The 22,773-nt window shown below is 39.4% G+C and overlaps 1 protein-coding gene across 1 annotated transcript in view; it reads left to right on the top strand.

The window, feature by feature from the left end:
- Positions 1-22,019, top strand: part of GPR160 (G protein-coupled receptor 160) — a 44,993-nt gene extending 22,974 nt beyond the window's left edge. Inside the window, exons 3-4 of the mRNA XM_047730283.1 lie at positions 15,913-16,016; positions 20,565-22,019. Of these exons, the coding sequence (XP_047586239.1) occupies positions 20,637-21,653 (1,017 nt within the window). The 5' untranslated portion in view covers positions 15,913-16,016; positions 20,565-20,636 and the 3' untranslated portion in view covers positions 21,654-22,019. The remainder of the gene's footprint in view (positions 1-15,912; positions 16,017-20,564) is intronic.
- The last annotated feature ends 754 nt before the right edge of the window (positions 22,020-22,773 follow it).

The following is a 22,773-nucleotide window of genomic DNA, read 5'->3' on the forward strand; positions in this document are numbered from 1 at the left end:
ATCTCTCTCTGTTAAATAAATGAATAAAATCTTTTTTTAAAATACAATAACTGAAATGAAGACTAAAAGGAGTCAACAGCAGATTAGAGGGTATAGAAGAATTGATCAGCAATCTGGAAGAAGGGTAATGGAAAACAACCAAGGTGAACAGCCAAAAGAAAAGAGGAAAATAAAATACAAGAATAGTCAAGGGAACTCTGTGACATCAGCATGTATAATAACATTCACGTTATAGGGATCCCAGAAAGAGAAGAGAGCAAAGGGACCAAAAGACATATCTGAATAAATATTAGCTGAAATATCTCTCTAATCTGGGAAAGGAAAAAGACATCTAGGTTCAAGAAGCACAGAAATTCCCAAATAAGATGAACCCAAGAAGGGCCACACCAAAACACATAATAATAAAAATGGCAAAAATTAAAGATCATTTTTAAAACAGAAGAGAGAATAGTTATACATAGGGAAACCCCATAAGAATGTCAGCTCAGTTTTCAGCAGAAACTCTGTAGGGTAGAAGGGAGTGGATGATATACTCAAAGTGCTGAAAGGAAAACATTACAACCATGGATACTCTTCACCAAGATTGTCATTCAGAATTGAAGGGTAGAGTTTCCCAGACAAACAAAAGTTAAAGGAGTTCATCACCAGTAAACCATCCTTACAAGAAATGTTAAGCAGCATTCTTTAAGTAGGAAGAAAGGGCCATAAGTGAAAGAAAATTATGAAAGGAAAAAATTTCACAGGTAAAAACCAACATATAATAAAGGTAGTAGATTCACCACTAATAAAGCCAGGGGAGGTTAAAAACACTTGTATCTACAAAAATTAGTCAAAGGATACACAATATAAAAAGATATAAATAAAATATGACATACATAACATGTGGAGGAGAGTATAGAAGTTCAGTGCTTTTAGAATGTGTTCAAATTTAAGTGACCATTAATTTAATATAATATAGACTGCTATACACAGAATGTTAGGGGCACCTGGGTGGCTCAGTTGCTAAGCGTCTCCCTTCGGCTCAGGTCATGATCCCAGGGTCCTGGAATTGAACCCCATATCGGGCTCCCTGCTCTGCAGGAAGCCTGCTTCTCCCTCTCCCACTCCCCCTGCTTGTGTTCCCTCTCTTGCTGTTTCTTTCTCTGTCAAATAAAAAAAAATTTTTTTTAATGTTACATATGAACGCAATGCTAACCACAAATCAAAAACCTGTAATAGATACACAAAAAATAAAGAGAAGTCCAAACATAACTCAGCCATCAAGAAGAATGAAAACCTGCCATTTTTGACAGCATGGATGGAGCTAAAGGGTATTAAGCTAAGTGAAATAAGTCAGACAAAAATACCACATGATTTCGCTTACATGAGGACTCTTAAAAACACAACTATCAAACCCAAAATACAGAGAACAAACTGGCTGTTGCCGGATGGGAGATGGGTGGTGCAATGGGTAATATTGGCAAAAGCAAATTCAGAGCACAAACTTCTAATTATAAAGTCAGTCCCTCATGGGAATGGAAAGTACAGTGCAGGGAATATAGTTCATAGTATTGTAACAGTGTGCTATGGTAACAAATGAAGACTAGTTATTGTGATAAGGGTAAAAAAGGAAGTCTGCAGTCGCTATGGAGGAGATTTGGTCATACTTAACAGAAGCTTATAAGCATTTACCCTTTGACCTAGCAGTTTCACATCTAGTAATTTTTCCAGAGGAAACACCTCCGCAAATCATTTAGGAACTATAAACCAGAAACAAATGGCAAGTGGGTGGTGGGTATGGTTGGAGGGGGATAAGGAAGGAAATTGGACTTTCCTGGGTATTCTTTTATATATAGTTTTGACTTTAAACCATGTAAATATTTTGCATATTCAATTACATAAAATGAAAACAAAGCAAATCCTATAATTGAATGTACAAAGAGCAACTAATAAAAACAAGTTGGTTACATAAACACAAAGTGAAAAAAAAAAGATAGTTTGGTAACTTAAGACAGTGCTCTGACTGTACATGGTAGTGGGATATGTTGTAGGGACAAAAAGAGTGGGAAAGACATGTTGCCCTTTATTTCATTGTTAGTTATTGGCAATGGTCCAGTGTATTAAGTCAGAAGCTATTTAATATGTATATGAGTCAGGGGCACCTGGGTGGTTCAGTGGGTTAAAGCCTCCGCCTTCAGCTCAGGTCATGATCCCAGGGTCCTGGGATCGAGCCCTCCATCTGGCTCTCTGCTCAGCGGGGAGTCTGCTTCCTTTCCTCTCTCTCTGCCTGCCTCTCTGCCTACTTGTGATCTCTGTCTGTCAAATAAATAAATAAATCTTTAAAAAATATATATGTATTAGAGCCAGAATAATAAATAAATCAACATACTAATGTAATTGGGAACGAGGTTCTAACTTTGGGAGAAGGGAGATAAAAATATGGAATGAGGTGAAGTGAAGGGAAGAATCATGTGATGTTGGCTTTGAACTGGAGATTATCAGTATAAACTCTTGATAAAAAAAAAATTAATTTCCAGCCCCATCTACTGAAAGGGCCTAGACACAGTGACACCTCAGTGTAACATGTACCTTGAGCTCAGATGTTGCTTTCTAAATACCATTTTTTCAATAAAAGGTAGGGTTCCTTGAAAAAAATGACTCTGGGTCGACAGAAGTTCAAGATGCCATAAAGCAAACAAGCACTTTTAGAGTCTGAGACCTGTCAAGAGGATACAGGAGCTAGCTTGAAGGAACTTTGACGAGAGGAATTTGGGGAAAAAATCAGGCATTCAAAAGAATAATGATGGTGCTGGATTATAACACACTGAATAAAAACAAATCCAAAATATATTTCCTGGACAAGAAAAATCCTGCCAGTTCATGAAAGCAGAGTGAATCCTGGAATTAGAAAAATCACTGTTTTCCCAGTATGGTAATTGATTCAGGCAAGGATGATAAATGGATGATAAACCATGAGATGAAACTATGTTGTAGAACAGCATAGTCTAACAGTCTCAGGGAGAAGGTACCCCTGAGGCAGAGAAGTATGGCACACACCTCAATCGAATGATCTAGCTTCACATGAGCAGTAAGAAGGCAAACTGACATAATGGGATGCAGAATCTAGATAGTATTTCTGTGAAAAATGTTTATGCTGAGGACAGTTACTGTAAGAGGCCATCAGCATCCTGACTCAAGACATAAAAAATGGGGTGTCTGGGTGGCTCAGTGGGTTAAGCCTCTGCCTCCGGCTCAGGTCATGATTTCAGGGTCCTGGGATTGAGTCCCGCATCAGGCTCTCTGCTCCGCAGGGAGCCTGCTTCCTCCTCTCTCTCTCTGCCTGCGTCCCTGCCTACCTGTGATCTCTGTCTGTCAAATAAATAAATTCCTAAAAAAAAAAAAAGACATAAAAAATGTTGGAGAATGGTGTGCCCTAAAAATAGGTGAACTACAGACTTCTGTTTTAAAGTAAAATTTCCTTGTTGTCATTTTCAGATATAACTTTAATTTTTACCCAAGTAATGAAGGTACATGTTCAAAAGGATTACCTAGTTGGGTCAGCACTTTAAAAAAAAAAAAAGAAAAAAGTCCCCTTTTCCTGTCTGCTGCTCACAGGCAACTTCAGTTCCTTTTGCTGACGGTATTGACCTTCACACCTCTGGTGACTTGCTCACTACACATTCGGCGTTTCTCACTTCCAGCATTAGGTGTTTACTTCCCAAAGGGAAGGTGATCACCCAGGCCTCTCCGTCTTGCTGGGAAGCCCCACTACCACCATCGCTATATCTGTGCACTCTTCCAGGCCCCATGCTGTCGGTAACACTGTGTTCCAAGCATGTTTAGAACAGTATCCAATGTTATTGTTTTTTTGGTTTTTTTTTTAAGATTTTTATTTATTTATCTGAGAGAGATCACAAGTAGGCAGAGAGGCAGGCAGAGAGAGAGGGAAGCAGGCTCCTCGCAGAGCAGAGAGCCCGACGTGGGGCTCGATCCCAGGACCCCGAGATCATGACCCAAGCCGAAGGCAGAGGCCTTAACCCACTGAGCCACCCAGGCGCCAAGTATCCAATGTTAATGTTAGCAGGACTCTGCAAAAACCATCCATAGCTAGCCAGTGTTGTGTGTTTATTACAGTTGCATTTCCTTTCCTGAACAACATTTTTGTTTTCCTTTTGTCTTTTTTATTTCTTTATATTTATCACTAATTCAACCATAAACTCTTCCCTATTCTGTAAATCTCTTCAGGTACACTCAAAGGAATTTGGAAGGTCCATCTTCTCCTAGAAATTTTTCCCACAGCCATATGCCCTGCTAATTTAGATGGTGTGATGTACACAAAAATGTACACTGGACTATAAGGTGAACGCCCTTGTAACTGCCACTCAGATAACGAACTAGGCCTCTGCCCCATATAGCCCTTCTGTGTGATGTCTCCATCCCCAGCTCCTCTCCCCCAAAGTAACATGGCTCATAGAGCAGTCACTTTCTTGTATTTTTTTTTAAAGATTTTTTATTTATTTATTTGACAGAGAGAATCACAAGTAGACAGAGAGGCAGGCAGAGAGAGAGAGAGGGAAGCAGGCTCCCCGCCGAGCAAAGAGCCCGATGTGGGACTCGATCCCAGGACCCGGAGACCATGACCCAAGCCCAAGGCAGTGGCTCAACCCACTGAGCCACCCAGGCGCCCACTTTCTTGTATTTCTGAAAGATCATTTTATCACCCAAATGTGTATCCCTGGAGACTTCAGTACTCTTTTAAAAAAATTATTTGAGGTTTTTTTTTTTTTAAATAGTCATCCCAATATGGGGTTCAAACTCACAACCCTGAGATAAAACCTAAACTGACATTAAGAGTTGGACACTCAAACGACTGAGCTACCCAGGTGCCTCTGAGATGTCTTAAGTCTCTTTTTTGCTCTATAGATTACTTCTCCATTCCCTATTCCCCTGTTCTTCTGTTGAAGAACTGAACCGTTTGACCTTCAGAGTTTTCCACAGTGTGACTTTTGCTGATTACATGTTCATGGTACCACCCATTAGGTCCCTCTGTCCTCTGTATTTCTTTCCTTTTTTAAAAACAGCTTTATTGAGGCGCCTGGGTCGCTTAGTCATAAAGCGTCTGCCTTTGGCTCAAGTCATGATCCCAGGGTGCTGAGATCAAGCCCCGTGTTGCCTGCTTCTCCCTCTCCCACTCCCCTTGTTTGTGTTCCCTCTCTCGCTGTATCTCTTCTCTGTCAAATAAATAAAATCTTTTTTAAAAACCAGCTTTATTGAAGTATAACTAATATACAATAAACTAATATACAATAAACAGCACATACTTACGTGTACAGTTTCTGCCATAGTCTGTACCCACGAGAAGATAATAAATACTGCTATCGCCCCCCCAAAAGTTCCTTGTACCCCTTTGTAATTTTTCCCTGTTGCCCCTCCCTGTCTCCTATGCAACTGAGGATCTGCTTTCCTTATTATAGGCAAGTTTGCATTTTCTATGATTTTATATAAATGGAATCATGCAGTGTGCATTCTTTTTCTTTTGCCCTGGCCTCTTTCGTTCAGCATAATGATTTTGAGATTATCCCTGTTGCAAATTTTGGTACCTTCTTCTTTTTTTTTTTGCTGAGTGATCTTCCATTGTGTGGCTAGACTGCTGTTCGTCCATTCAGTTGTTGATAGAAATGTGGACTGCTTTCAGTTTGTGTCCTCTGTACTTCTTTCAGATTGGCAGCTGATCTGGAGATTTTGACCAGACTCAGCGTCAGTCTATAGGAGACACAGAATGTCTGGGTTCTCTCCTGTTGTGATGATGATAGCAATAGTTGCTTAAGGTTTACACCTGTTAATTCATGGGTGGGAGGCTGGGGAAGAAGGGCTGGTTGCACAATGATGGAATTCTAAGTCTGCAATTTATTTCTCATTTTTAAGTTGGAACACTCTTTAAAGTGCTACTTTTTGGAAGAGGGTGGTGGGGTTATGGACATTGGGGAGGGTATGTGCTATGATGAGTGCTGTGAAGTGTGTAAACCTGGCAATTCACAGACCTGTACCCTTGGGGCTAAAAATACATTATATGTTTATAAAAAAATAAAAAATTTCAATTAAAATAAATAAATAAATAAAGCGCTACTTTGCCTCATCTGCTACTTGGTTGTCCAGTGGTACATCTCCTATGGGGTAGGGTAAATGCTTTATTCTTTCCCTTAATTTACCTGTTTTTAAGATATCCACCCCAGCTCTCATTTCTTTGAATGAAACCTGTTTTTTTTTTTTTTTTCTGTTGGTAAAACTGGTTATCTCTTTGTTGCCATTGTTTTGAAATTTCCAGGGATGTCTGTTTTCTTCCATCAAGGTGGGCACTGATGGACTCTAACTCTTGAAAAACCAGTTCTAGAAAATGCTGGAGTCTTTTCTTTGATTTCTTCCCCTCCTGTTGGTTCTCTTTCTGTGATACCCATTATTGAGATTTTGCACCTGCTGGGTTGGTTCTCTCATGTTGCTCTTTATCTTTTTCTAAATTTTGGGGGGAATTTCCTGAATTTTCTAACTTTTATGTTCAGCTTATCATTTCTGCCATGATCATATTTTTACTTTCCAAGAGTACTTTCTCGTTTTCTGTTGTTATTTTAAATAGTCTCTCTTCTTGTTTCATGGATGTAGTATTTCCTTCCTGAAAACAGTGAGTTTCTAAATCAGGTTTTCTCCTAATGTTGAATGCATCTCTTTCCTCCAAGTTGTCTATTTCTTCTTGTGGGTTTGACTTTTCATAGTAGAGATTTTCTTTGAATGTCTGATGATCTTTGGATATGTAGTTCATATTGATCAATAGGGCATTATGTGGGCTATTTCCTTAGGGAAGACTTAAGGTCAGTATCGTTAGATATTTTTGTGATAATGGTATTCAAAAATCCAAGTGGGGAAAAGAAGACTGGAGAGGTCTCAACTTTTAATATGTGTGTTTTTCCTTGATCTCCCTCTTTTTCAACATGGTATCCCTCCGTTTTCAAGTCTTTCCAGAGTTCAGCCGGAGACCACCTAAATTTTACTCTTGCTGGAGGAGAAAACCTCTTCTTATTCCATGGAGAGGCAGTCATCTGTTGCACTGAGGCAGGGAAGGGATCTGGGATCTAATTGTCATTTGCATCCAATCCTGTTTTTAGCCCCACCTTTGCGTCCCTTTCCAAACTGACCTGAGCCAGCAATTCCTGAGCATTTTGCAGGCCCTGAGGTAGAAATTAGGTTGCACTGTGCCTGCTCCCCTGCTAGTTTTCTTCAGTCTGTTATCAGTATGTGTGGTTCATTTGGGGACTTTATTAAAAATGCAGATTGAGAGATGCCTGGGTGACTCAGATGGTTAAACTTCTGCCTTTGGCTCAGGTCATGAGCCCAGGGTCCTAGGATTGAGCCCCACATTGGGCTCCCAGCTTGGCCAGGAGTCTGTTTCTCCCTCTCCCTCCGCCTCTCCCCCTGCTTGTGCTGTCTCTTAAATGAATAAATAAAATCTTTTTAAAAAATAAATAAATGAAAATGCAGATTGATTCAGTAGGTCCAAGTTGGAGCCTGAGATTTTGTATTTATAACAAGCTCCCAGGTGATGCTGATGCCCCTGCCTCTCAGATCACACAGCATGTGGCAGGATGCTGTCATTCAACACTTGGCCATTCATTTTCCAGCCTCTGGACTGGTTTTTGTTTTTGTTTTTTTCCCCTGGCGTCTGCTATAAATTCTTTCATCATTGGAAGTTTTGGCCTTTAAAAAATTGATGAAAAATTTCAGACATACCTACAAAGAAACAGAATAACCATTAATTAACCTATGGTCAGTCTTGCCCCATCTGTACTCCCATCAACTCTCTCCCCGGCCAGACAGATATTCTGTGTTATTTCGAAGCAAATTCCAGAGAATATAGCTCATCTGTAAATAATTCAGTATGTATTTTTACAGGTTTGAATTACCATAGAAGTTGTTTAGGGCTGCACTCCTTGGCTTGCATAGTCACCTTCTTGGCATGTCCTTGCGTGATCTTTCCTCTCTGTGCACCCAGCCCTGGTGTCTCTTGTGTGCATCCAAATCTCTCCTTCTTATAAGGATACCAGTCAGATTGGATTAGGTAACCCCCACAGGTGGCCTCATTTCATTTTAATTATCTCTTTAAAGGCCTTATATTCAAATACAATCACATTCTGAGATACTAGAGATTAGGGCTTCAACATAGGAATTTGGGGGACCACAGTTCAGCTATCGCAAAATACCATTATAATGCCAAAAATTAATAACTCATTAATACCCTCAAATTTCTAGGCAGTATTCTAATTTCCAGTTGTCTTATAAATGTAATTCTTTTTTAAAGATTTTATTTATTTATTAGAGCAAGACAGCGAACACAAGCAGGAGAAGCAGCAGGGAGAGGAAGAAGCAGGCTCCTCGCTGAGCAGAGAGCTGGACGTGGGACTCCATCCCAGGACCCCGGAATCATGACCTGAGCCCAAGGCAGACGCTCAACCAACTGAGCCACCCTGGTACCCCATAAATGTACTTGTTTGTTTTGTTGAATTCAGATAAGTTCTACACACTGCACTTAGTTGATGTATTTGAAGTCTCATTTAATCATTTGTTACTGATACAGTTTATTGAACATACAAGTTGTTTGTCCCAGAGAGTTGACCTCCATCTGGATTTTGCTTACTGTGTCTCCTGGGGCTGTGTAACTTGTTCTTTTGTCCTCTGTTTTTTTGTAAGTAAATAGTTGAATCTGCAGGCTTGGTCAGGTTCTGTTTTCAGCAAGTCTACTTCCTAGATTGTGGTACATCCTTCCTTCTCTTCCTTTGGATGTTAGTAGCTACTGATGATCATTGGCTACCTCCATTAATACATCAGGAGTTACAGAATGGTGATTTTCAAATTTTATCATTCCTTATTCATTTATTAGAGTGCTTCTATAAAAGTAAACATTCCCTCACTATTCTGTCACTTAGTGGTACAGTTAGTTTAAAAATAAAAAAGAAGGGGGCACCTGGATGGCTCAGTGGGTTAAAACCTCTGCCTTCGGCTCAGATCATGATCTCAGGGTCCTGGGATTGAGCCCCGAATCGGGCTCTCTGCACAGTGGGGAGCCTGCTTCTCCCCCACCTGTCTCTCTGCCTACTTGTGATCTCTCTGTCAAATAAATCTTTAAAAAAAAAAAGAAAAAGAAAAGGCAGGAAAAAATACCTGTTTCCTATTTTTACCAGTTTAAAAACATAGTGACTATGTTCCCTTGTGTCCTCACGTGACAAATTAGGTTTGCTTATTTGTTTTAGAATCAGGTACAGACTCAATTTACTGTTAGTTTTGTGGCATTATGAGAGCAAGTAGAGGTAATTGCATTTGTTCAAACTGCCATCTTTCATTGGAAGTCATGTCATAATTTATATACCCAATTTTTATTGTTGGATATTTAAATGAATTCTGGGCTTTCACTTGTATATCCAGTACTGTGAGATGACCATCCTTAAAAATAAATCCACTCATTTTCAGGGTACAGTTTGAATTTTGAAAAACATATTCTTTTGTTAAACCACTACCTCAATCCAAATATAGAACATTTGCATCTCTACAGAAAGTTCCCTGATGCCCCTTTGCCCCAGCCTGGCCCCACATTTCCACGGACGGTCTGCCTGGCTCGTGGATTTCTTTTGCTATTCTGGAATTCCATGGAATCTCGCCATCTGTACTCTTTTGTGTCAGGTTCTTCTCATTCAGTGCATTTCTGAGATCTGTGCCTGTGCAGCATATATTCTTTTTATTCATTCCTTCTTATTGCTGAGAAGTACATTATATGGGTACACTACAATTTGTTTATTCATCCTCCTATTGATGGACATATGAAACATTTCCAGATTGAACCCATAGTGAACAAAGCTGCTACACACATTTGGGTGTACATTCTCTGGACATCTGTCTTCATTTCTCTTGGGTAAATAGCTAAGAGTGGGATTACTGGATGAAATGGTAATTGCATGTTTAACATTGTCAGAAAGCTCCAGAGTGCTTGAGCAGTGTTTGAGCGGTTTGGTCATTCTGCTTCCTGGCCACGCACGTCCGGGCGGTCTTCTCAATGTTGCTGTTGTAGTGGTGTGTGGCAGCAGCGTGCTGTGGTTTGCGTTTGCATTTGTGTCTGCTCAGTGTGTCTGTTTAAATCTTTTGCCCATTTTGCTAATGGGCTAATTATCTTACTGAGTTTAAGAGTCCTTTCACATTCTGGATTCAAGTCATTGGTCTCGTATTTATTGTATTTTCTCCCAGTCTGTAGCTTTCCTTTTCTTCTTATTATAACTATGCTTTTAAAGAGAAGTATTTCTTTTTTAACAAGCCCGCCTTTTCAATTTGTGTATGTGTGGACGTCCTGAGAAAAGCTTTGCCTACTGGAGTGGATTGGCTAGGATCCCCCCAAAATCCACGTCTACCTGGAATGCGGCTGTATTTGGAAATGGGTTTTTTGCAGATGTAATTAAGGTGAGGTCATGTAGGATTAAATTAAGGTGGACCTTAAATCCAGTAGTGTTCTTACAGAAAGAGGAGAGGACACAGAGAGACACCGCAGAAGGCCCTGGAGAGACAGAGAGAGAGGCAGATGTGGGTGGTGTCCCGCCACAGGCCACACGGAGTGCCAGCAGCCAGCAGAAGCTGCAAGAGGTGGGGAAGGATTCTCCTCCAGGGCCTTCAAAGGGAGTGTGTCTTGGCTGACACTTTGGTCTTCTGGCTGCTAGAACTATGAGAATAAATTCCTGTTCTTTTGAGCCACCCGGTGGTTAATTTGTTATGGCAGGCTGAGGAATCGAATACACCTGCCCAGGGCCGCAAAGATTTTCTTTTTTCTTCCAGATATTTTGATTTCATTTCTACATTTTTAAGTTTTTTTTTTTTTAATTTTTAAGTGTTTTAAAGTTTTTATTTAAATTCCAGCTAGTTACCATGCGGTATAGTAAGTTTCGGGTGTGCTGATTGAGCACTTCCAACAACATCCACTGCTCATTACAAGTGCACGCCCTAATCCCCGTCACCTGTTTCACCCATCCCCCGGTCCCCCCCACACGTTTAGTCTTATCAGTTTTGAGTTTATTTTGGGTATGATGCGATGTAATTTTTCCCATATGGATATCCACTCTCCAGCATCATTTTTAGAAGAAGCTGTCCTTTCCCCCATTGAATTACCTTCCTTTTAAAAATCAAGTGACCATAAATATGTGGATCCATTTCTGAATCCTCTTCTGTTATTACACTAATTTATAGGACTATCTTATGCTGATAGCATCCTCTTTCTTCTGTACCCTTATAACCAAGTCTTAAAATCAGGTAGTAGAAGTCCTCCAGCTCTGTTGTTCTTAAAAATCTGGCTCTGCTCAGTCCTTTGCATTTCCATATAAGTTGTAGAATCAGCTTGCCAGTTTCAACAACAAAAAGATATACTGAGTCTTCCAACCCATGGTATAGATCTTCATTGATTTAGATTTTCACTTTCTTTCTGTATTGTTTAAAATTTTCAGAATACTGGGCTTGTGTGAGCTTTGTCAAATTTATCCCAAAATGTTTCCTATTTTTAATGCTAATAAAATGTTCTAATTTCATTTTTCAATTGTTTATCACTAGTGTCTAGAAATATTATTTTTAAAAAATCTGCAACCTGGCTGCCTGGGTGGCTCAGTTGGTTAAGCGTCTGCCTTCAGCTCATGTCATGATCCCAGGGTGCTGGGATTGAGTCCCGCATCGGGCTCCCTGCTGCAGAGAGCCTGCTTCTCCCTCCCTGCCGCTCTGCCTACTTGTGCTATCTCTGTGTCAAATAAATAAATAAAATCTTAAAAAAAAAAAAAAAACCAAACCTGCAGACTTGCTAAATTTACTTATTACTTTTAGTAGCTTTATTATAGACTCTTTAGATTTTCTAAGTACATGATCCATGATTACAGCTTTACTTCTTTCCAATCTTCCTGCCCTTTATTTCCTCTTAAGGCCTTATTGCACTGGATAGGGTTTCCAAAAAACTGTTGAGTGAAGGGTGGATCTTGGGGTGGGGGGAATGGCCACTTTTTCATCACTAAGCATGAGGTTAGGTGTAGGTTTTAGGTTTTTCAGAGCTGCTTTTTATCTGGTTGGCAAGTTCCCTCTTACTGTTTGTTTGTGGAAGTTTTAATCATGTTGGATTTTGTTAAATGCTTTATCTGTGTCAATTCAGATGATCATTACAGTTTTTCTCTTTAGTTTTCTTTTTTTTTTTTTTTAAAGATTTTATTTATTTATTTGAGAGAGAGACAGTGAGAGAGAGCATGAGCTAGGAGAAGGTCAGAGAGAGAAGCAGACTCCCTGTGGAGCTGGGAGCCCGATGCGGGACTCGATCCCGGGACTCCAGGATCATGACCTGAGCCGAAGGCAGTCGTCCAACCAACTGAGCCACCCAGGCGTCCCTCTCTTTAGTTTTCTTAAAATGTTTTTGCTTTTAGTATCAGGGTGATTCTGATCTTGTAAAAGAAGTTAGGAGGTATTTCTGTCTTCTAGAATTCATCTAGAGTGTGCCTAGAACCTTTGTGGGAAGGTTTGTGGGAACCTAGAACCTTTGTGGGAAGGTTTTTAAGTCCAAAATCACTTTCTTTAATAGAGATCGTTAGGGATGTTTTTGAATGAGATTTGGTCCTTTCAGAAATTTATGTTCCATGACAGTTATTAAAATCATTCATAGCAGTCCCTTATTATCCTTTCAGTGTTTGTATGATCTGTAGTGAGGTCCTCTCTTTCCTAGTTTTGGTAGGTTCTTGCTTAGTTTGGCTGAAGTTTTATCAATTCATTGTTGCTGATGTTGTTGTTGTTGTTCCAAAGAACTAGCTTTTGGTTCACTGGTTATTCTGTTTGTTTTATAAACTTCATTGTTTTCTGCTCTTAGAGCCTTCCTTTAGTTTACCTTGGGTTTAATTCATTCTTTTTTTAAGGTGGAAACTTAGGTCAGTGACTTGAGACCTTCTTTTCCAATACAGACAAATATAAAGAGAATCACAACAAAACAATGCAAAACCAGTTCATGTATTGGGAATTAAAACTGAATTTTTATTTTACCAATTTTCTGACATTTGCACTGTTGTTTTTCAAAGTTGTTTTCTACTATAGCTTTTTAAAATTGATAATATAAATAATACATGCTGTTGAAAAATTTCAAGTTCTATGGAAATGTGTTAGTTAGGATGGGCAATAAGAAATAATCACAAAATCCTTGCAGCTTAATATGACAGACTTTTCTCACTTACACCGTACATCCATTTTGAGTCATCAAGGCTTTGCTCCACACAGTCACTCAAGGACCCAGGTTAAAGGCTCCACCATCTCGAGCTGTACCACCTGGAACACATGGCCACTCTATTCGCTGTGGCAGGAGAAGAGAACACTGAAGAGACTTCTCCTCTGCAATTAAATGCTTGAACCTCATAACCCTTTGGCTGGAAATACCCACATCATGGGCCCACCTAATTTTAAGGGTCAAGAAACTGAAATCTCCCTGTGGGCCTAGAAGCAGAGAAGTAGGTAGGAGTGAGCACTGTAATTCTATACTCCAGGAAAACGAGAGCACCTGTCATTCTACTCTGAGATAATCCTTACTTCCTGTCTTCCTTCCTGGCCTAGATGACCTTCCTTCCTCATGACCAGCCTTATATTTGGGGTTGGTGGGAATTACTGCTGTAATCTGACTAATCATTGATTTGTATTTTGTTGTGTTCTACCTTTGAAACTCTTATGTGATTTTTACCAGTATATGAATGAGACTTGGAAAAGGGCAAATCAAGAATTCTTTGCTAGCTTCCTTAACAACATGGAAATTTCAGGTTTCTTTGTAAAACCTTGCTTTAGAGTATCTCTGAAAGACAGGCAAGTAAGTGGTAACCATGGTTTTATCTAGGGAGGGAACTGAACTGGATAGTGAGGAGTTTGGGGGTAAAGGATGTTGAAAGAGCGGGCAGGATGAATTTTCACAGCATATAATTCTATAACTTGACTTTTATACCATGTAAATTGTATTAACCTATTTTAAAAAACAAGTTAAATAAAAACCAGTTTCCTGTATTTTCTTAACTTTCTATATTGAATTTCATTATACTATAAATGAATGAAAACATGTTTCTTTAAAAGTTGTCAGAATTGGGGCGCCTGGGTGGCTCAGTGGGTTAAGCCGCTGCCTTCAGCTCGGGTCGTGATCTCAGGGTCCTGGGATCGAGTCTCTGCTCTGCAGGGAGCCTGCTTCCCTCTCTCTCTCTCTCTCTGCCTGCCTCTCTGCCTACTTGTGATTTCTCTCTATCAAGGAAATAAATAAAATCTTTTTTTTTTAAGATTTTATTTATTGATTTGACAGAGAGAGGGAAGCAGGCTCCCCGCTGAGCAGAGAGCCCGACGCGGGACTCGATCCCAGGACCCTGAGATCACGACCCGAGCTGAAGGCAGCGGCTTAACCCACTGAGCCACCCAGGCGCCCAATAAATACAATCTTAAAAAAAAAAAAAAAAAGTCAGAATTGAGGGACATTTTGTTTTTTTAACTGAACTTTGACATATCAAGCAAGGACCATATTTTTTTTTAAACATTTTAAGATTTTATTTATTTATTTGACAGACAGACATCACAAGTAGGCAGAGAGGCAGGCAGAGAGAGAGAGAGGAAAGTAGGCTCCCTGCTGAGCAGAGAGCCCGACTCAGGGGCTCGATCCCAGGACCCTGGGATCATGACCTAAGCTGAAGGCAAAGGCTTTAACCCACTGAGCCACCCAGGTGCCCCAAGCAAGGACCATATTTTGAAAAGTTTATGTACAATTACCTTTTGAAGGAATAAAATTACATTATCCACATAGATTAGTTACAGTCCTTCGGGTGTCAATAATCAACACAGTCACTTTTATTTGGATGTCACCTTTTCAGAATTTTTTCACATACATAAATTGGGTCCCTTTCTTCATTTCCAGTTGTGAGTCAAGCCATAATGTCACTTACTGAAGAATATGAGCTTTGAATTCAGACCTGAGCTTGAACTTCAGCTCCAACATTTATCAGTCATCCGCCCTCAGGAAATGTGCTTATTTACCCCTGCATCTGTTTCCTCATGGGGAAAAATATTTACCTTTTGGGGATTGTTGTAAAGGTTATTAGATAAAAGGTATGTAAACCCCTGAACAAGGCTCAGTACGTGATTTCTCCTGTAGGTTTCCTCCATTCATTGGGATCAGCGAATCTAGCTGCAGTACTAATTCTATTTCCTGTACAAGAGTAGACCAGAACGTTAACCCTGCTCCTCTTTAAATACTTGTGTTTAATGCAAATGGTTCTGTCAGACTTCTGAGACAGTATAACACAACTCTTTGATTATAATAGTATGTATTTTTATTCTCAAACTCTCATCATGTAACACAGAACTTTGCAAAAGCTACGTGATGTGTGATACCACAGCTGGTACAGAGGAGACCTTCAGCTACCTGCTATTGAGCCGAACACCAAAGCAGCTTGTGAAATGTGAAAAATGCCCCCTGCTCACTAAATTTTTCCTTTTGGGAAAATATAGTAATTTTTCATTTAAAAAAAAAATGTTACTTATGTTACATGCCACCAGTGTCAAAAGGTCCTGAAACCAAATAGTTTGAGAACCACTGGTTTAGACTCTGAAGCCTAAGGGCAGAAACCGCAATGCCAGCAAGACTTGTTTAAATAGATGCGATGTGATATGTACCCATGTCTCGGGGCCTTTGGGGGCTTCCACCTAAATGTATCCCGTCTTCCTTTCCCTGGAAAAAAAGAATATAAGCAGTTAATTACAGGCTTTAATCCCCCAGAAAGTTAGTTTTTCTAAGCAGAGAGTTGGAGCCAGTTAGTTACACTGAATCCCACAGTGACTGCTCTTAATGGTGGTTGTTTATGTTTTCTCTCTTTCACACAGAGCTTAGTCACATGGCATCTGGAATGCCACGTACCAAAATCAAGATCCCTAAAGGAAGTAAAACTGAGATTATCAGCCAAGGAGGACCTACTGGAGAAAGCAGAATAAGTAAAGCATTGTGTGTTGTCAGGAATTGTGTTTGTTTGTTTTAAAGATTTTATTTATTTGACAGAGAGAGACAGATTACAAGTAGGTGGGGTGGGGGAGGGCACGGGAAGCAGGCTCCCTGCTGAGCAGAGAGCCAGATGTGGGGCTCGATCCCAGCACCCTGAGATCATGACCTGAGCTGAAGGCAGAGGCTTAACCCACTGAGCCACCCAGGTGCCCTATGTTTGTTTGTTTGTTTAAAGATTTTATTTATTTACTTATTTGTCAGAAAGAGCACAAGTAGGCAGAGTGGCAGGCAGAGGCAGAGAGAGAAGCAGGCTCCCCACTCAGCAAGGATCCCGATGTGGGACTCGATCCCAGGATCCTGAGATCATGACCTGAGCTGAAGGCAGACGCTTAACTGACTGAGCCACCCGGGCATCTAATTGGGGTTTTTGTTGTTGTTGATTTGAGAAAGAGCTCGAGTAGGGGGAGAGGCAAAAGGAGAGGGACAAGCAGAGTCCCTGCTGAGCTCAACATGGGGCCACAGGGCTCACTCAATCCCACGAACCTGAGATCATGCCCTGAGCCAAAATCAAGAGTCGGACGCTTAACCGACTGAGCCACCCAGGTGCCCCTGGGCTTTCAGTAGGAGCCTGGAGAAGGGATTAGTGAAAAGAAATCATGGTTTGTTTCCTGCTGATTCTTCTAAAGTGGCCAGATCGTAAAGTAAGCCCAATGATGCCTTAAAAGGACTTCCACATTAACTATTCACGTTGTATATGAAACACACAAGTTGATTCATACATAGTTTAAAAAATCATTCAGGAAAAGAGCCATATCTTATAAATCTCTGGATCCCTGCAGTTAATATGAACATTTTTCAAGGGAAAATTCAGTACAGGTAGCCTATCAAAGGATATTTTTGTCTCATCTCAGGAGGTTGTTTAAAGAACAAAATACTGGAATGTTGAGTACATTCAGTGGACTATAGGGGAAGTGTGGCATAAAATTGGTATCATGAAAAAGTTTTGATTGGTTCCCAGGATCACAATATTCAGGAGCCAGTGTAAAATGACTAGAACCTTATGTTCCGATATCCTTCCTTTTGATGGCTCTTTACTGCTTCAAGTTGCATAGCTTCCCAAGGCTTTTCCCACCTCAGCTCTAGTTTCTTACAGCCTTCTGGTTCTCTTACACATTCCATTTCAAACCTGTCTTCATTCTTCCACTCCTTTTCTAAAGAGGTTCCTGGCTGGTGTCTTGGCAGCTATAGCTGATCATCCTTCTCCCCAGTTACTTTCTTCATCTAGGGACAAGCCTGCTTTTCTGTCCTTGCAGTTGGCCCCTGAGAGCCAGTGAGGAAATGGAAAACTCTGGAAATATCCCTTGGTTGCTGACCACTTAAACAGGGATTCCTTAGCTTTATTTAATTTCGGATGAGTTACAAAGGATAAAATCATTTTATACAGATAATTCTCTTTTATCCTAAAGATATCTTTTTAGATGGGTCTTTATAAATATGAACCTACTCTATTTACCTTCTTCACACCCCTTCTAAACCAATATTGGCTATTTAAAGCAGCCTGGTTTTTTTCTCGGCACAAGGAAGACTTCATTTATTTATTCCGTCTGGGCTTTCTTATCCAGACACCACGACTTATAAAAGCCAGTGGCATTTATCAAGATGGTAGCCATGAGTCGATGCCTTTTTACATCAAATCTGAATGGAACTTTTTGGGAAAGTGTCAACTATATATGAACTATATACCTACAAAAGCTTGTTTCATTGGTTATTTATAATTATAAAAATAGGTATTAACTGATTTTTTAATAACTCTTTACATATATACACATTTATGTGTGTAAATACATAATTTGTGTACCTTAGTAAGTCAGCTTATGACATGGTAGATTTATAGCCGTGACAGTATTTAAAGGAAAAATTATTCATGACCCTTGTTAAAGAACAGTAAAGCAGACTTTAGACTTTACCCAGGACCTTTGCGCTAGATGTAGGGACCATTGCAGTCGGGTAGAAAGATTGGGCTCAACTCTGAATACAATGAGGAATAGTGGGAATTTACAGCCAAGGAACAAGGTGGAGGTTAGTGGGTGGAATATTATTGAGGAAACATCAGGGATAATAAGGGATTCTTGCTAAAGGCAGGACAAGGTGATAGGTCATCATTGGAAGATGGTGCAGGATAAGGAACCCGGTCAGATATTGAAGGACATCAGATCCTGAGGATCAGAGGCTGGCTAACCTCTCTTAGCAGGATTCTTGCTAAAGTTGGACAAGGAAAAGATGAACACAGAAGCTCAAAAAATCAGTTGAACTCTCTTCTCAACATGGAAAGACTATCAGGTTAGAGTTCAGTCTGTCAAGAGAACAGATAGCCTTTCCTTACGCTAATCTTCTTTACCCTCAGGCATTATCCTCAACTACTTACTTGAAATTATTTAAATCATCATTTATCTGGTTTTAGGCAAATTCAGTTTGTTTTACTTTTCAGACTTAATATTCCCTTACTAACTTTTTTCCTTGAAGTTTGAGAAATTTGGAGACACCTGTAACACTACATTAGTAATTCAATGTGTACTCTTAAGTTTTTTTCTGTACGTGTATAATGTCTTAATAATTAGATGTTGCTACATAATTTTGTGACCTGCAATTTACTTAGACATACTGTAGGAGTTTATATTTTTTACCATTTAACAAATTCATTAGACTTAACATTTAACGAGTACAGAAGAGGAAGAAAGAAAACGGTCTTCCTCCTTAGAGTATATTGTAAGGATGCACCATGTATTATTTTTAACCCATCTCCAATTGTTGACATTTGTGAGTGGGTTCATTACTGTTTATTTCATTATTTATAAATAATGGGTGGAACAGTCTGTGGGTGGAACAGAAAACAACTTTTGGTCAAACGTGTGATTTTTTTTTTTTTTAAAGATTTTATTCATTTCATTTGACAGACAGAGATCACAAGTAGGCAGAGAGGCAGGCAGAGAGAGAGGAGGAAGCAGGCTCCCTGCCAAGCAGAGAGCCCGATGCGGGGCTCGATCCCAGGACCCTGGGATCATGACCTGAGCCGAAAGCAGAGGCTTTAACCCACTGAGCCACCCAGGCGCCCCAAACGTGTGATTTTTTTTAATGATAAATTTCTTAAACTGCCTTCCATCTTTTTTTTTTTTTTTCTTTAAAGTAATCTCTACTTCCAGCATGGGGCCCAAACTCACTACCCTGAAATCGAGTCGCAAGCTCTACCAACTGAGCCAGCCAGGTGCCTCTCCTTCCACCCTTTTTCCAATTTCTTCCCCTTTGACCTTTTTCATCATCTTCTCCTTTTTTTCTGCCTCCAAATGCCTTAGTCCCTCTAGCCTCAACTCCTGTTCCTTTGCCTTTACCTTTACCTGGCAGTCCTTAATGTTCTTTAATCCATACTCAATCCCTATTCCTTCCCCCGGATTCCCTTGTCTATCCAGGTGCCATATTTGAAAGACCATGTCCCAAAGTGAATTTCCTTTACCTATGTCCCTAGTATTTTCAGCTTTACCATCTGCTTTCTATCTTCGAGTTTCAGAATGATGTCCCTGCAGCAAAATGCTATCCTAAATTTCACTGACAAAAAGAAAGCTGGGTGGGTCTGGAGTCAGAGTGAAACTGGTTAACAGCCATCAGTAATTGTTAACTGAGTATTCCTCTTAGGCTGCTATTTTATCCTGCGTTTTGGTGCTGGTACATAAAAGTACTTTTCTATCTCTACAAGTTATTAAAACCCATACTTTTATAGAAGTGGTAATTTATATGTAACATTTTATTTATAGAGCGGAGAGTTCTGGACCATGTGGATCTTAAAAAATGACCAAAGTGTACACATTAATTCTTTCTGATCATATTCTGTATGAGAAATATAAATTCCTATTTATATATTTATAATGGACCCTTGAACAACACAGGTTTGAAGTGCAAAGTTCCACTCATATGCCGATTTTTTCCAATAAATACGGTACAGTGCTATACATGTATTTTCCTTATGGTTTTCCTATTATTTTCTTTTATCTAGCTTACTTTACTGTAAGAATACATCATATAATACGTGTACAAAATATATGTTAACTGACTTACTGGTAAGGCTTCCAGTCAACAGTAGGCTATTAGTAGTGAAATTTTGTGGGAGTTATGTTATATACAGATTTTTTACTGTATGGGTATCAGCACCTCTTACTGCTTCCTTGTTTAAGGATCAACGGTAATTATTTGAGAAATGATTGGATTAAATTAGTTCTTTGAGAATAAAGTTTTTGTTTTGTTTTTTTTTTTTTAAAGATTTATTTGACAGAGAGAGAGACCCAGGCACAAGCAAGGGGAGGGGCAGAGGGAGAAACACGCTCCCCACTGAGCAAGGAGCCTGATGTGGGACTCGATCTGGGACCCTGGGATCATGACCTGAGCCTAAGGCAGCCGCTTAACAGACTGAGCCAGCCAGGTGCCCTGAGAATAAAGCTTTAGTAAAATTAGACATGGCATCAGGTTTTCTTTTCATTTTTCCTTACAGGGATGGAAGCTAAAATGAAGCAGTGTTTTATCGTATGTACTTCAGCAGACCTTCTGCAGTTCAGCTAAAACCATGACTGCTCTTTCTTCAGAGAACTGCTCTTTTCAGTACCAGTTACATCAAGCAGATCAGCCTCTAGATGGTAACTGTCTGCTATTCTTGATTATACTTGGGAAAATATTACTGAATATCCTCACACTAGGAATGAGAAGAAAAATCAGCTATCAAAATTTTATGGAATATTTTTGCATTTCACTAGCATTCATCGATCTTTTACTTTTAGTAAACATTTCCATTATATTCTATTTCAGGGATTTTGTACTTTTAGGCATTAGGTTTACTAAATACCACATTTGCCTATTTACTCAAATTATTTCTTTCACTTACGGCTTTCTGCATTATCCAGTTTTCCTGATAGCTTGTATAGATTATTACCTGAATTTCTCTAAAACCACAAAGCTTGCATTTAAGTGTCAAAAACTATTTTATTTCTTTATAGTAATTTTAATTTGGATTTCAGTCCTTGCTTATGTTTTGGGAGATCCAGCTATCTACCAAAGCCTGAAGGCACAGAATGTTTATTCTTATCAGTGTCCTTTCTACATTAGCATTCAGAGTTACTGGCTGTCATTTTCCATGGTGGTGATTTTGTTCATGGCTTTTCTAACCTCTTGGTCAGAAGTTATTGCTTTGGTACAGGCTGTTAGGATGACTTCCTATATGAATGAGACTATCCTGTATTTCCCCTTTCCATCCCATTGTGGTTATACTCTGAGCTCTAAAAAAACGCTCTTGCCCAAGTTCATTATCTGTTTTCTCGGTACCTGGTTACCATTTGTTCTACTTCAAGTAATTATCCTTTTACTTAAAGTACAGATTCCAGCGTATATTGAGATGAACATTCCATGGTTGTACTTCATCAATAGTTTTATGATTGCTACAATTTATTGGTTTAATTGTCACAAGCTTAATTTAAGAGATATTGCATTACCTGTGGATCCATTCGTCAACTGGAAATACTGCTTCATTCCACTTACAATTCATAATCTTGAGCAAATTGAAAAGCCTATATCAATAATAATTTGTTAATGTTGCCATGTTAAAACTGACAACTATAGTAAGAATCATAATTTTACAAATGGGAAAGGACAAAGACTGAACTGAACTGAAGCTCCACTCCCCGGGCCCACCTTTCATACCTTTTCAGAATGTGTCTTTGGGGCTATGGTAGTAAAAACAAAATAATTCCAAGAGCATTTTGTTATACCTATTCAGGAACACTGCATGTTACCAATATTAATTTAACACAAAAGTGAAATTAGTTAATACTTGGCCATACTGATTTCATGTTACCCAAAAAACTACCGGATGCAAACATGTTATGTAAATCTGAGATTCTCTGCCAATACTATACAAGTGTAAATAAACATTTTTATTGAATTCAAAGCAAGAAAATCAAGATTATTTTGTTAAAATTATTTGGTGTAAATATTCTTTTAACATAAAGGGAAGATCAGCTCAATTTAAATTTAGGTAATTTTCAAGAATATATCTCTGTTTTTAATACAGATAATCCTGGAAAAAAGTTTTTAGTTGCTCACCTTACAGAACTGGGAGTAGCGACTAGGTCTCTTTCCATGACATACCAGATTCATTTTCACTTATAACTTGTATGTCACATACTTGCATGTCAAATCGTAATCACATGGGCAGTGTGTCCCACTGAAAAGTAAAGGAGGATTTCTTATCCTCAGCACTGCTCACATTTTGGGTTGGGCAGTTCTGTGTTGTGGGAGACTGCCCGTGTACTGGAGGGCGTTCAGCATGTGCCTTCCCTCTGCCCAAGACACACCAACGAAAACGTCTCAGACACTGCCAAGCCTCCCCTGGTGGGCAGAACTGCCAGAGTAAAGCCACCTCGATGGCAGAATCATCTGAAGTCACTTTGTTCAACTATGTAGATACTGTCTGTAACTGTCACTATTTCTAAACTTGGTCCCCTCTGCTTCTCTGGGTTACTTTCCCTCTGACTGTACCACTTTCTAACTGGCCATTACCTAGGACTGAGATACTTTAAAATATATTGTACTTAATTAGTAAAGATTTACACTCTGCAGAGTTTTGTAAATATTTCAAGGCCCTCATAAGCTTAAAGAAAAAAATTATCCAATAGACCAGCCAAATGGAAGAGGCTTTTATTTGTAAAGAA

The sequence above is a fragment of the Lutra lutra genome, chromosome 1 (genome assembly GCF_902655055.1).
Source record: "Lutra lutra chromosome 1, mLutLut1.2, whole genome shotgun sequence".
NCBI classification, from domain to species: domain Eukaryota; kingdom Metazoa; phylum Chordata; class Mammalia; order Carnivora; family Mustelidae; genus Lutra; species Lutra lutra.